The sequence below is a fragment of the Culex pipiens genome, unplaced genomic scaffold (genome assembly GCF_016801865.2).
Source record: "Culex pipiens pallens isolate TS unplaced genomic scaffold, TS_CPP_V2 Cpp_Un0151, whole genome shotgun sequence".
In the NCBI taxonomy this organism is placed as follows: domain Eukaryota; kingdom Metazoa; phylum Arthropoda; class Insecta; order Diptera; family Culicidae; genus Culex; species Culex pipiens.
In genome coordinates, this window is record NW_026292968.1 from 8,498 (window position 1) to 24,853 (window position 16,356).

Here is a 16,356-nt window from a genome sequence, read left to right on the forward strand (position 1 = left end):
TGCAATTTTTTTTCGTGTACCTATTTTTTTTCTCAATAGTCCTCAACAATACCTACAACTTTGCCGAAGACACCAAATTGAGCAGAAAATTCACTCAAAAGTTACAGCTGTTTGAATATGTACGTACCATTTTTGTATGGACAGCTGCCAAAATTGTATGGAAACTTGTATGGGTGAACCAATGACACAAAATAGCTTATTTGGTCATAGGGAAGGCCCCACAAAGTTTGAGCCAAATAAAAAAAATACAAAAAAAAATCCATTTCCGGTTTTGGTAGAGAATTGCTCACCAGTGGTTTTGATCATTTATTAAAACATATTTTTAAAAGGCCATTTTTCGGTTTTCTCAAAATTTGGAAAGAAAAAAAAGGATCAACTATGCAATTATGGGCAGAGTAGTACTTATGGGGTAGTAGGGTGTAATATGGTTGTATGGAAAAAAATAAAGTTATTCAAATTTAGTGAGCACAGCACTTTTTCAGTTCTTTTTGGGATCCTAAACAACTCCCAAAAGTTTGGGGCCGATTGGTTTAGTCCTCACTTTGCGCAAAGCGATTCAATTTTCCATATAAAATTGTATTGAGGAAACCACTTTTTTGGATTTTGATATTTATCAAATCCACGTTTCATGCTATAGCAAAACCGGACTCATATTCGAATGCTCTGGAATGTGCTCTACAACTTTCCCCAAGAGAGTATGGTGCTAGATGTCCCCTAAACAAAAAAAAACAACATCAGAGATAGCTTATATGCATTTTACGGAAAACTCCATTATTCACCGAAAGGTTCAACTTCTCCTAGCCCGAGGACCATAAATTATGCATTCCACGAGCCACAAACTTTGCTCGAGTAAAAGAAAATCTTTCAACTCTTCCTTTTTCTGCCACAGACATATGGAGCTTAAATATTTTAATTAGGGTGAATTAAAAACGAATCAAGCAACCAGCTTGACCGAGGCGTTACAAGTGATGGAAGAAGCATTCGATTTTTGGGCATTGAACAAAGGTAAAATTACTCCAATATCTATCACTACGAATGTTGTTGAGTTGCAAAATTATAATTGTCTGTGACTTAAACCCAACAGTTTAAGTTTCATCTTGTCCTCCATGTGATGGTCTCATTTCCGGTAAATTCCAGACTTGCAGCAGAGATCTAGTCTGCTACCAGTGCTTAAACGCGATACTGGTATTCCTGAGAGGATTAGGCTGGAAGCTCATCCCTACCTTTTTGGACTGTTGTTGCAAGCTGATTTTTATTTTATTTTTTTGTTCACTGTGTGTGATAACTTTTGCACCGAACAGGGTACAAGTAAAGAGGAAAAAGTTCGCTATTGTTTCAAGTGTACGTTCCTGCACACGGACGAACGATGTGTAGTTTCTACAAATCTTTCACAAAACAAATTCAATTATTTACTCAGTTTAGGTAGGGTCTAACTTTGCCGAAGTCCTGCAAATCTGCTAATTTAGGCTAGTAAAAAGGTGTTGAGCAGTTGATCAAATTACCAAATTTAGTTTCGAAACCCGGTCTAATCAACTCGCTAACTGAATCAACATCACCCCACGTGTTGAGATAAACTGATTGATGGTCAAGGTTGATGTTTATCTTTGCCGCGGAAGGGTTTTTGGGGTTGTTTGTTTAGGAAATTTTGAATCTGTGTGTGGGCCGCTGAGATTGCCCCAGGTTATTTGTTTTTAAGCATATTTTAATTTGGTCTTTTTGGTTGCTCAAAAACTCTTTAAAACTTGGCTAGTCCTGAAGACCGCAGCAAATTAAAATTGATTTTTTACATACTTCCTTTTAAAGTTCATCGTTCAACCTCATAATTATTCCGCGATTCTCAAAACTTCTCATACATATTTATGGCTAGTTACTCGGCGACCCGTGTTCCCAGAAAGCTCAAACAGCTTCTGGTTCCCGTGATCGGAGTGCCATCTCCAGAGCGAAACCGATGAGCGCTCGGGCGTATCGACGTGGATCCAGTCCGAAAGTCACTTTGGACGGCTCCGGTTTGCCGAAAGTGCCACTGAAGCGAGCAAATTGAATTTTGAATCACTTCTTCAAATATGACATCTGCCGGGGCCGGGGAAGCATCCACAACAACTTCTGCGATGCTGCACTGTGCACCATCTATCCTGCGTGGTGGAAGAAGTCGTCTAAACTCAACGGAGAGCAAATTCAATTTTGCCGCAAGCTCCACTCCTGACCCGACCGGATTTTTCTCGGGAAATGCAAAAGGCACGGGTGTTGCTGGTTGGGTGGAAAAGCAATTTCATTCGTCATCGCCAGCTATGGTGGTGAAAGGTGATGGGAGGGGAGGGGTGTGATGACATTTGCATGATTATTTGTGACATATGTGTTTAACCTGCATTCTGCACGCGACGGGCGCGGTGGATGTAAAAGGGTAGACAAATGTCAAAATAAACATAAGAAAACGTTTATGATAAAGCTTCACAGTGAACCAAGCGCGCTCCATGGCATCGAGACTTGGGAGGCATGTCGACGAGTAATAACAAAGAGAAAAAAGGATTTGACTTTTGGTTGCATTGATCGGTTTGGTTTGGTATCAACTTGAATTTTTCACAGTGCAAAATGCTATTCAATGTATTTTTGGCACTTGCTTTATTACTTTGTTCAGAGTATTTAAAATGATTCTTTGACTTTGACTCTGACTCCGGCTTCTGAAATCCAGACAATACTCTAGATTGTCTACAGTACGAGAGAGAAACCAGCAAGTATTAGCATGTTTGGTAAACTATCCCCAAAATGGTGTGCGTACAATTTGCTGGTCCAGTTTGTTGCTGAAACTCTCAAACCAGCTGATGTTTCTCACGCCATGCCGAAAGGCCAGTTGACGCATTTTACCCTTCATGAAGCAGAAGGTGTACCTAACCTCCACTCACGCCAACGAGAAATAATTTTCCCTGGCACTAATCAGCATAATGAATCGTTCCAGCTGTTAATGGCACGGGTAATGGATGGCCCCATAGTTACGACGGACCATCTTTCCGAAGAGAAGCACACCAACTTGGTCCGCACAACAATCTTTCGTAATTAATTAGATTATCTTTAGCCACGTTTAACCAGCCTGGAGAAAAGACGTTTCTGTCCTCCGACGGAACATCCTCCGGTTCCACGCGGCAGTTTCCATCAATTAAAGCAATCCAGCGTCGATAAGCGAAAAACTTTATCGATCAAAAGGTTGTTCACTCGCGTTGGACTCTCTCGGCCTGCCGGAGGAAAGGACAAGTTTTCCAAAGCGGCACATAATTTGCCACAAAGGAACGTCGGAACTGATTCCAGAATTGTTCGCCCCTGGCACGAGTGGCCTGTGGGCCAGGGATGGCAATTTTCTAAATTCTGAAATTTGGTAGCAAAATCCAAGGCCAGCTGGAGTCGGTGAAGTCGGAGTCGCCTGAATTTCAACAACGCTTAAGGCGTCATCCATAAAGTACGTCACGCTCTATGGGGGAGGGGAGGGGGGTTGTCGCAAGCGTTATAAAGTGTGACAAGGGGGCGAGGGGGGTCCGTGAGATTGTGACGTCACGTTAGGCTATTGCTTGAATACTGAAAATTCAGTCTTAAAATAAATTTTAAAAGTTTAATGTTTGAACCAATCTCCCGAAGTTCGAGTCGGAATTGCAAAGTTTTCAGAAGCTGATGTCATAGTCGGAGTCGCTTCAGTGATCTTAGCCAAGCTAAATCATCTGATGTAGTTTCACCAACTACAGACGATCGCTGCCACACAAATTGGTTTGCTTGCATCGGAATACTACGTTCTTTTTCTAACAAAAGTTGTTTATTATTCAATATAGAGCTGATTTTTATGCTGACCGCCCGATGTCAAACCAACAGGGACTGTGACAGCTCTTTGTTTTCATTAGGATTTACAATGCTTAATCAAACAAGGGAATGATGGAAAGAGAGGAATCACAAATCCGTATAAAGGGACCATCCATAAACCACGTGGACACTTTAGGGGGGGGGGGGGTATGGCGATTGTCCACGATCCATACAAAAAAGTTTTTTTTTGTATGGACAATTGTCCACGAGGGGGGGGGGGGGTAACACATTCACAAAAAAGTGTCCACGTGGTTTATGAATGGTCCCTAAATAATTTCAAGATTTTTCAGGTGTTAACCGAAAACGCTAACATAAATTAAAGTGGAAGAATAAGGCTTTAAACTGCTTATTTAATTGTCGGTGTACAGGACGCCGCACTGTTTAATCATTTTCTGACGTACATTCAATTTTGCAGTCCAAACCCAGTCATTGAATTGGAAAAATAAAATTCTTTGTTAAAATTTTCTTTTCTCGATTTGTGTGCACCTACGTCGAAGACCAAGATTGTTTACTTTTTGCTCTTTGGTCTGACAGTCTTGGTCTGACAGATTTGGTCTGACAGCTTTATCATGGATTTTGGTCTGGTCTAGGCGAGGGATAGGACACAGCATCTTCCTGTAATCAAAGGTCATTCAATCGATTTCCGTTATCTGTACTTTTACTCTCAGTCTGGTGTATTTTTTCTCTCAAATGGGTGCTGCTTCATGTGTGTCTATTCAGACTTTTTTAATATTTCGCTGAGAAAACCCTAACAAGATTTGACCATCACTGACCTCTGACAACCCGTGCCAGACAGAATCGATTTTATGCGGGATGTGCGCCTAAAGGTAGGCCAATAATCGCGGTCGAACTGATTGAGTTTGACTTTTATTTGCGAGTCCCTGCGGGGGGACTATCTTCGGAATGAGCTGTCAATCCGTGGGAAGCCTTTTTTAACGAAAGGGATCGGAAACGGACACAATCTTTACAGTAGAGGATGCCAGCGGAAAAGGTCATAAATCTTTTACTCGCGTTATTCTAATGTCGATGCTGTCGTGTCGAAAGGATTGGAATTGTGGAGCTAGATGATACACTGATCGAAAATTGAGATTCAAAGTGATTGTTTTTTTTTTTATTTCTCATGACAGACATTTTCACAGCTTGATATCGATAAACCCAGTGGAGTTTGAAATAAAGTAGGTTTTTTTTACTTTAAAGTGGATCACGTCACATAAATTCACTCAGCGGTTTTCTGACAGATTGAATTCGGGCCGCGACTGTAACGACTCCTACATCCGACTATACGAGCTTTCGTCCGGAGTGAAGGGGAGGGCATCCATTATTGATTCTCGTTCCGGTGAAAATGAACGACGAACTCGGTGCGTCCCGCGAGCAGAAAGCTGCTGGCAGCTCGTACTCATATTTTATTCAAAGAATGCGTCACCTCCTCCATCGGCGAATGTTGGTTTTTGAAAAGTGGAAAGCTAAGGGCACATCGTTGACAAATTAAGCAAAACGATGGAAAATATTTAAATTTTGCCCGCGCAGATTTTACCTGCTTGTGTTGAAGGGAAATTTGACAGGACAGTCCTGTCTATTTCAACTCTAATCAAATTTACGCTCACAATTTTCAGTTTATCACTCATCAACTGAAATCCTATCAATATTTATCGACACCTAGCACAGTGAATCACCGAAAATTTAAATAGACCGAATCGATGCCACAAATTTTATTTCACCCAAATCTGGATCCCATCCGGAGATTTGCTTACGCAAGTCCACCGGAAGGACTTCATTACACTTTACGCCTCCGCCGTCAAATTAGATTGTGATAAGTTTTATTGTTTCCATTTGAACGGCTCCATTTGGCCGAGATAAAATTTATCTCTGCTTCCCCGCAGGTTTTCACTTTATTGATTCCAACTTTTACCTTTTGCGCCGAAGTGTTGCAATTTCTCACCAAGCGCGTACGGGGGCGGGATTTCAAAAGGACCGAGTCTATTATATCTGCAGGGTCCCATCTTGGGGACAGTCCAGCCAGTAAAGACCGACCATTCGGCCTGGGTTTCTCGGAAATTATAGTGTCGTTATTCATAGGAAGACATGGGTTTGCGTAAGAAGAAAATTGCCGGACGTAATCATCTTGTAATGGTAGTGCAAGAGTCTAGAATAAAGTGACTTTAAATTTGAAAACAAGATCTTTTTTAGATCTTAATTTTAAAGAGTTTTCTTAAAACGTTTCTGACCCATATTGACTGATGACACACTACCATGATCAGCTTTGCTGAAAAAATCATGAATCGATTTGAACCTAAATATTGTTAAAACTGTCTGGTTATCTTACAACGAATTCCCTGCAGGCTGATGGGTAAACCTGCATTTATTCGACGTAAATTTCGTATATTGGCCTGTTTCCCTAAAGTTTCGATCTCTTAATGTTCAAACAAATCTGTGAAAGTTTTTGCATAACCGATCACGCAAATAATAACAAAAAAAAAACATGTAAACAGCAATATTGTACTGCCAAATAGCTATGCCCACGACTAACGAACCATTCCGGACGAAATGTCAAATATACTCAAACGGTTCTGTTCAACACGCATTTTTTCATCTGACTATCTTATCCCTTAGCCTGACCGATTGCATTTGGGATCATACCAAATTAGCATCGTATTTTTTGTCTCATAAACATTGGCAAATTTTACGTAAAATTTTATTTAATCTAGACTGTAATTAATGTTATAAACCCTCTACAGCTAACGAAACGAAACTATTGGCACTACGCCCCCGGGGCATGGCCTTCCTCTAACGTGGGATTTCTGCTCCAGCGCCTCTGACGAGACAGGAGAAACCGGGACCGACGTTTTACTTCACCATCCGATAGAAGCTCAGTGGATAAGGCGGGAATCGAACCCGCGTCTCATAGCATCATCGGGATCGGCAGCCGAAGCCGCTACCCCTGCGCCACGAGACGCCACCCTCTACAGCTAAGAAACCTAAAACTATCAATAAAAAAAACAAATAAAAATGAATTAAGTAAACATAAACCATGTGAAGTAAAGTTCTTCGCAGAGCAAAAGATGCACAAAATGGCATCCTAAATACTGAAAAATTTATTTTTTTAGAAAATTTGGGCAGTAGCAGACTTAATGTCTAGAGTTTTTTTGTAAAGGTCCTATAAACTATTGTCTTTTATATGTTTATAGGACCTTTTAAAAAAAACTCTAGATATATAACTTAATACACCCAGAACTGGGCATCGGCATACGAAAGGATAAAGAGCACGATTCGGTAGTAAAATGGTACTGTGTGCGGACGGAGAGGATAAATCCCAAAATTACCGAGAGTACCTTACTCATGGGTTCATCTTCAAAAAAAGTTCATCTATCAAAAAAAAAAAAGTACCGGTACCGAGACTCGAACCAAAGACCTTCGGAATATTGAACCGTGCCATTGCCGCATGGGCCACCATGGTTTGGTGATTAAGTGGCGGTCATTTGTCCATATAAGCCACTCAATAGGATGAATTGTTCCAATGAACGAATGAACACGCGAGAGGACTAAACTCTCGCAAAATAGCACTTTCTTCACGTTTCTTTTCGTGAGGACTATCCCCTCTTTCTTTAACTTTGGGTGTATGAATAATAATATTATTATTATATTAATTATATAATGCTAAAATGCAAAATTGAGGTTTTAAAACTATCATTAACAGTTGTACAAGGTTCCCACAGTTTCTCTCGATGAAGTTTGAATGAGTTTGAATATGTTTGATCACCTTGAGATCATAGAGTATGTCTTGAGGTTTAAATATGTTTTGTACATTTCTCAAATTCTTGATAACATCTATCCAAAATAAACACGCCAAAGGATACTCGCCCACTGATCCCTACATCGTGACGGCATGTCATATAGTTTTCCACAGAAGCACCGAATTGACGGCTGGTGCCGGTGCCATTGCTGCGGCTGTAGAGCTCACTAACGAATCTGTACCCTCGAGGGCCAAAGAGCAAAAGGCAGATTGGTTGGTTAGTCGGTTTCCGTCAAAATAAACAAACTGCTTTTTTTTGTTGCTTTCTTACCCAGAGACATGTGTTACACGAACCAGCCGCAAGCTAAACATTGACTTCTTTGGAGACTTTTCGGGTGGTGTGGGGGTGGATTTGGGAGGTTTTCCTGGCTTTTCATGCAAATCGGTTAAGCTCAAGGATGTGTTTGGTTTCTTTTCTCCATCCTTTGATATGATTATAACAGTCTTTTGGCTTCTGATTTGCATTAACACTATAGACTATCTGAATCTATATGTTTAAGTTCGTTTTAATACTGATTGAATTTTTATTTTACATATTTTATCTTCACAGAACCCTCCAGAACATCAACGAGCCCGGTGGTGGTACCCGTTCCTTGTACGGTCATCGTCCGGCGGAGAAGAAAGCCCGCCTGTCCCGTTCGCTGACGCTTCCGATTTTCAACTTTCCCGGTGCGAATGCCTTTGTGGGACGCCTTCCGCAGCAGCCTCCACAGCTGGAAGCGTTCAAGACCTCTTCCAGTAAGTACCACTTTTACCCCCTACCGTTTGACAAGGCCAGCGCCGGTATTGACCGTAACGTTTGCGTTTAGATAACTTCCTGTACGAGGCAAAGATGATCGCTTCCAGTACCACCCCCGTCAGCGGGAACAGCCCGAAAATCCTGCTGACCACCGACGACAACTCATTCGACTACCGACGGAAGTCGTCCGGTGGGAGTACCCTGTTCACCCCTAGCGGTGGAGCACCGTCGGTGGCACCGGCCGAACCCCACATTTACGACTTTGACGAGAAGCGCTCCAGTGGGGATGGGTCGGTTGTGATAAGGTGAAGATGACTAAAATCTTGAGAAATTGAGTAATTTTTAAACGCAAATTTCTTCACAGCGTTACATCCCCGACGGCGTACCAAATTCCCACGTCCAAGTCGTTTGGGTTGACCTCGCTGAACCTGGTGAACCTCCAGAACTCCGCCTATATCAGCAACCAGAACAACAACTTTAGTACCGGTAACAGCAGCCTAGTAGGTAGTGGTAACGTAGTGTCCAGTAGCTTTAGTGGTAACAGTAGTATCAAGCGGGGTAGCGACGCGCAGCTCATTAGCAATAGTACCAACAATGCCATTTACCGGCTAGCCCGGATCATCAACCAGACAACGAAAGCCCCGGCGCCGACGCCGACCACGCCCGGTGCCGGCATGACCAGTCTTCACCACCAGATCAACGACGACTCCGCGCGGAGGCTGTCCTGGGAGAGGTGAGTAATCTGGCCAACCACAGATCTCTAGAACACCCATACGTCACATCTTTCAAACAGGCGGGACAAGGGCTGCAAGCCGATTCCGCGCTCGTCCAGCATCGACTCGATGGTGGACGCCGTGTGGAACGAGTTTCCGACGTCGGCACCGGGCAGCGCCCGTAACTCCGTCTCCAACCAGTCCAGCCAGTCGCAGTCTACGTCGAACGTTCCCTCGAATCTGAACATCTTCCTGAGCTCGAACCGGCGCGAAAGCATGCTCAGCCCGTCGTCGAACCGGCGGTCAAAACACCAGCGCGGAATATCCGGTGAGTAAAAAACCTGGAAAATGGTGGTTGATGACATGAGAGGTATGAAAAAAAATCCTTCATAACAATCCATGAAAATAATCGAGTGATTACTTAAAATTAACTGAATTCAAATATTGTTTTTTTTGCCCATATCAAAAAGTATGGTGTAAGTTATTTTTACTCAGAATGAGTAAGATTTTGGTTGAGTATGGTATTGATCAATACAAAGCTGTCAAAAATTGATTCCTGTTAGCTTGTCATCCAGCAATTTATCGTGTAATCTTATGGTGACTAATAGACTCAAACCCCGATGGTTTGACACCAACTGTTGTCAAACGAACGGGGTCACTTTTTAGTTGGACACCTGTTTTACACGGAGTTCACACACCAACCGTTCGTTTTGATAGTGTGGGTGAGCGCTGTGTAAAAAGTGACAGTTCGTCATTTTTTAGTTAGACTTTGACCAACCAACGGGGTACAAACTAAAAAAGTGTCAAACAAAAAAATGACCAACCACTGGGGGTTGAGTGAATGTGGGGAACCAACGAAATAAATTAAAAGGATATCGCGCAATACAAACAATGATTAAAAAAGTGCAAAACTACTTCAACTGCTTAAAAAAATCAATTATTTTTCTCAAATTTGAATTTGTTAATGTGCCACCCTCCGATATAGTGTAACAACCCCTAACGACCTTCAACCTCAAATTCGCCACCTCTACACCCTGGGCTAGCTGGTCCTTAGCATCACATCGATTCTGTCACCAGCCGTTAAAATCACGCAAACCGTAACATGCAGGCCCTGCGGTTTCCCGCGTACCACCAATTAGTGAAACAATAGTAAATTAACCACCCCCGTGGGGCTAACGCCGCTCACTCTCTCCAAAATCCTTCAACGTTAAGCTTTTGAAGGGAGTATGAGTGGGTTGAACAGAATTTTATTACTAATTGCCAAACAATTTCCTAATTATGATTATGGTCGAATGCTTTACGACAGCTTCGCACACGTGACAGCGTCCCGCCCTGGACGATGGAGTTTGATTCAGGAAAACGGCTATTTCCGACTTGCTTCGACACGTAACCGCTGTGAACTAGAGACCCTAAATAGGGAGACTGGTCTAAGCTGGCTAAATCGATCTGGCAACGTATGTTTTGAGCTTGGCAACACTGATAAGTTTTGCTGGGCGTAAAGGCAAATGCTCGTTTGGATACGTCAAACTCGTGTCTGTTTGGGTACGTCAAATTCATTTCGACCAGTCTCCCTATTTAGGATCTCTACTGTGAACTAATTGGTTTCGTGTTCGGACACATTGTTCACGAACAAAATGGAAACAAATGTAGTATTGGCACAATTAAGTCGGTTTACGAGGTTTTACTGTTTTTTGGGTATTTTGCGTTTTTTCACGTTTTTGTGGAAGAAAAGTTTATTTTTCAAGTAGACAGCTCACACAAATATGTATACTCATGTGTTCCACAATTTGAGACATTTAAAACAAAATGAAATTGTGTTTAACTCATTACCATTACCCGTTGGCACGCAGGGTAAAAAAAGTATGTATCAGTTTATCTCAATGCCGGGTATTAGGTGGTGTTAGCCCTCATGCTGCTTTGAGCACCTGGAAACACAACGCTGATGTCATTGGGCTTTTTTCGGCCCGCCTTATTAAGAGCACGCATAATACTAATTCTTGAACTATCTTTAAGCTTCCATCCAATGCGTCAAAACAAAGAACAGCGCGTATGAAAAAACTTGCAGAACTCAATTACACAATCAACACAGCCTTCTCTTGGAAAAAATAGTCTCCATTGTGCCATAACTTCTACATTACCATCACTGACCTAACGTACCACACCACCCAAGGAAAAAAAAACTAAAATAAAATTAACTTTACGATCCCAGAGTATTGCCGCAGTTCCCATTTGCGTCACTCTTTCTCGAGACTTGGTAGTATGATACTATTTTTTCTCACTATGGTATCAAGTCCTTGTGCGTCCCATCATGGCATCATCCCGATTGGCATCGTTTATATTTGCTCTCACCGCACCACCTAGTGGGAGTACCGAGAGTATACCTCGTCGTCTTGATACACGATGAACGGTTCTGTGACGGAATTTCTCAGTATCACCAGCACACCGTAAACTGTTGCTCTCCAAGGATTGACACCAGCAGCTAACGTCACGCTCCAGGGTTTCCATGCTAGTTCGGAGTGAGGTTAACCTCGATTTAGACTCCGTTGCCGGCCCAGGAACCACTGAAGTTGCAAATAAAAATAACCTAAATCTACTTATCTGTGACACGTCATTTCACACTTTATTAAGCCATTGAAACGAGTGAGGGGGTGGGGTCGTGGAAAGCTGGCGTCACAGACTTGGCACGATGCTATTTTGGATACACCACAATGGTCCCTGCTGTATTTGACGATGCACTTTTCAGCTCCTTCCGTTGGTTGATCGTACATAATAAATAAAGCTGTCACGTAGCTCGAATTTCTTGTGGGACCAACGGTCGGACGGTTCTCTTCATGGTCCCGGAGCTCGGTCAGACGTTTTTCCCTCACCACACGACAAACTGACCTGCACCATTTGAGCATAGCTTTCCATCAATGGACGTTGCATAAACCCCCAAACTGTAGTCGAAATGGGTTTTTGCGCGTGGGTGGTTTGTTAGTTCTGCTCCATTGCGAATTTAAGGACATTTATTGGCCGGGTGTACGACCCTATTCGTGCTCAATGGGTCGCAGCTTCTATGGAAACGTTGCCATTTGCAACCTCTCTTATTGTGAGCATACTTTGACTTTAGTATGACTTGGACTCCACTTCTTTCAGTTTTCCAAGTGGAGACTCTTAATTAAGCCGAGTCGGTGCTTCTTGATTGGTCCTAATTGGCACTGAGTAACCAATGCAAACAACAAGTGGACGACGATCACATACCAACTCACATGCATCGTTTGGTTCCACTTGTGACTGAGAACCATTCCATGTGAGGGAAAGTTTATGAAATGTGCTTGAGATAATTGAAAGAAGTATGTTCGTTACGACTGCTAATTGATTTCTGGAAACAACTTAGATTTAAGACTCGTGTTGCAGGTAAAAATACAACGGCTGGAAGGTTTTCCATGAAGTGTGAGTAGAAAACTTTCAAAAGCTAAAAAAATGGTACTCTCGTTGAGACAGCCGGTGCGGCACTGAGTGCCGCACTCATCAGTGCCAGTTTTGGTTCAATCGAACGTCATTTGTCAGTGTGCCTTAAATCAATTTCTAAGCAACCTGGGCAAGACAATCATCACATATACATGACGAAATCCAGTCTGCAACCCGCTAAGATCACCATCTCCATGCGAATGCGAATGCGAATCGAACGTCATTTGTCAGTGTGCGTGGAGCTAGCCTGAAACTGAAAAAATATCGAGTGCAGCACTAGATTTACAGTTCCAAGATGGTGGCGACACTCGTGCGGAACTAGCGCGAAATTCTTCAAAAAAACACTTTGACAGCTCTGAGTGCGGAACAAACCCTCAAAAGAACGTACCATTTGTATGGCCCAATAACGTGTTACAAAAAACACGAACGAAAAAAACTACTCTTCTGGGTCCAAAAGTACATTAAATTACCTTTCTAAGGACAATGAAATAAATTCAAAAAATATCAAAATTTTATCATGAGAATTTCAGCATTTCAATGATTTTTTTTTTGGGAGATGTTTAATACACAAGTTCAGTTAATTTGTAATTATCAGTTTTCAAAAAAAAAATAAGCTATGTCGAAAACAATTATAACGAAAATTCACTACAATTCAAACGAATTTTGAATAAGCCCGAACATAAACTAAACGCGAAGTAATGCAATTTGAAATAATCCCGAGCATGAGTAAATAACAAGGGAAATGCGTAATAATACCTTTCTCTGGTATCAATACCAAATTTTGGTATTCCTGGACCCTTTCAAATTTGTCTTAAGGACTATGTAAGAGCAAAATGTGGTATCATACCAATTTAAGGTATTTTTTTGATATTGCAAAATTGCAGAATTTGTAAATGGTCGAACACCACATTTTGGTATTCTTTTGGTATTAAAGTATTTTATCAAATTCCTCTGAAACTATGGGAAAATTTTGACCAATTTTGACAAAATAATTATTTTTGCGCTAAAATGATGTCTCAAAGCGAATGCCTTCATTGAAAACCGGAAATTTCAAACTTGATTTTAAACATTTTTGATATACCCCCTGAAGAAATTACTTAAAATTGTGGAAAATTTTCAAAGTCAGGATGCCACATTTTGGTATTATTTTGGTATTGAAAGGATTATTATTTTGGTATTGAAAGGTTTAATCAAATTCCTCTGAAACTACGAAATTTTGTTTATAAATTTTGACGAGATAATTAATTATATTTGACTTGAAACCCAAAAATGTTAAAGCTGATTTTCATATTTTTTTGATATACCTTCTAAGATTTTTTTTAAACGTAGAAATTTCTCTAAGTTGGGATAACCAAATACTTTGAAAAACGAGTTAATCAACAGATTATTGAATTTTGGTGAATTTCAATCCTTATTTTTCAATCTTGTTATTTTTCAGAATCTTCAAGAACTTCAAGCACAGGCCGTTCATCAATGACAAATGCATTCGATGTGGTGAAGAATATCACTAAGAAAAACATGGAATCATCAGGTGAGTAGATTTGGCTGTTGCATATGGATCATTTCCGTTTTTTCACTAACTGCAACTGTTGCACTAAAAATGGTATGAAAATACCAAATTTTGGTATTTCTGTGTGCACCAGCGATCAAAATGTGCTCTTGGTTGCCCAGTAATAGATGGTAAAATACCATGAAATCAAACCAAAATCACGTATGTGGAAGACCACAGGAATACCAAAATCTGATTTTCCAAGGGCGCGGGAATACCTAAAAATAAAACCATGTCAATACCAAATTTTGGTATTCAAGCAATGTTCAAAAATCCAGAAGACCTCAACTTGGTATTGAAATGGTTTTATTTTGAGGTATTATTTTACCCTTGGAATAACATTGTTTGGCATTGTTGTGCCCTTCCACATACAAGACTTTGGTATGATTTCATAGTATTTTACCATCTATTACTGGGCAACCAAGGGCACATTTTGGTCTCTGTTATTTGCCCAAGTAATACCAAAATTTGGTATTCCCGTGTTATTTACCCCTGCTCGGGATGTTGGTTGATTGCACTTAAATTTCAATTGAAATTTTGACAGTTTTTGAATACTGTTTTTCCGCCTGAACCGATTTTGCAGGGACGGGAGAGGCAACAAAACAATGAAAAATATTTGCAACAGCCTAATGGCATGTCCCAATTAAATTACAGTTCTGTAACGATAAAAATCAGATACAAAAAAATTTTTTTTTGACAATTTTTTTTTTCAAAACGTACATAATACGACATAATATTACATTACATAATACTATTACAGTTATGCCATTTTTTTGTATCAAACCCTGGGTGCTGAAAAGTGAGAAGGCGTAAATTGACTACCGAATGATCCCTACTGCAACAGCTATATCACAGCTGTAAACATAAACAAAGTATGAGTTTCAGCTTAAAAATGACATATCTAGAGATTTTTTTTTTTAATTCGTCCTATCAATATAACAAGTTTTGTCAATAAATGTTACAAGTTTGTAGCGAAGCGAAATAAATAAACAAGTTTGTCACACACCAATTTCGCATTACTGAATTCAGTTAAATTTACTGAAATCTGCACTACTGAAATTTTCAGTGAATGAAAACTTGCTGAAATTTCAGCAAACTTTGACAGCTCCATACAAATTTTAACTGAAATTCTGCGAAAAACTAATTTGCTGTGCATAGACCCCTTAGGAAATATCAATTTTAATTAAACTTTCCTCTCAATCAAGCTTTCATTCCCTCTCTCAAAAGCTCTTGCCTGGAAACTTTCTCTCCAACTGAGTCTTTGATCTCTTGCAAGTCTTTGATCTAGAGAAGGTTTAAGGTAGAGAACTCTTAAAGAGAAGCGACAAGGCACTCAAATCACTCAAAGGAACGCAAGGACTCGGGAGCATCGCATATTTTCTCTTCTTAAAAAGCAAGAAGTATTGAAATCGTAGGATTAAAATAAGCACACATTAGAACAGTTAATTTTCAGATATTCAGCAATTTGGGCATCTGCATGAATCGAGAAGCATTTTAGGTCATAATGGTGTGTTCGGCGTAAAAGGAAAGCACATTAATGGGATGTTATTTGGCCTACGTAGCATTTCTCGGGTTAGATTACAATTGGTCCTAAGCGGCTTTTTTAATCAATGCTTTTTTCAATCGGGATTTAATCAATATTAGAAAAAAATACATTATCACAAATTCTTTGGATTGTTCATTAAGTGTTCACTAAGTGCCCTCAACTAAAAAACAATGAAAATTAGATTTGCTATAAAGTAAAAGGCAAATTAGTGCTGGAGGAGGATGTTAGGACCTTTTGTTAACTAATTCGAGATTTGTTCCAACAAACAGCTGCGATCTTGGGCCTTACACGATGCCCAGATTTTGGAAGTTTCCCCTGGCTGATGGGAACGAAAGGACGACAATAGTACCGGTTGTTATCTTGCTTCTCAATAACTTGTGGCTACTAGTTTTACAAGCATTGACTGTAAGCCTGCTCCCCGTGCAAAACCTTCATACTTAGCAGACTCGTGAGGCGGAGTCTTGTCGCAAAATGAACGATACAAGATTGTGGAACCGTTGACGGAACATCAAGGTTTAATAAGGTATCATTAGAAGGTTTTGAAGAAGATTCCGTTACTAGTTTTGTACAGGAAAACATCCCAAATTTTCGCAAAAAAAAGTAAAACACTAGCCAAATTTATTGAACTTGGTATGTTTGTTTGGTTTGCATCGTAAATCGTCGCATACGGTGAAAAACGGTTGGTGACATTTTGCCGTGCAATTGGCATTATGCGATTTTGTTAAGCAA

General features: G+C 40.6%; 1 protein-coding gene across 1 annotated transcript; it reads left to right on the forward strand.

The window, feature by feature from the left end:
• Positions 1 to 8,180: 8,180 nt before the first annotated feature.
• LOC128092308 (uncharacterized) lies at positions 8,181 to 9,465 on the forward strand (the record flags this gene model as incomplete). Its single annotated transcript, XM_052711576.1, has 4 exons — positions 8,181 to 8,368; positions 8,440 to 8,674; positions 8,734 to 9,102; positions 9,163 to 9,465. Coding segments are annotated over 4 exons (1,048 nt in total), but the record flags the coding sequence as incomplete, so codon positions are not given.
• Between the last annotated feature and the right edge of the window lie 6,891 nt (positions 9,466 to 16,356).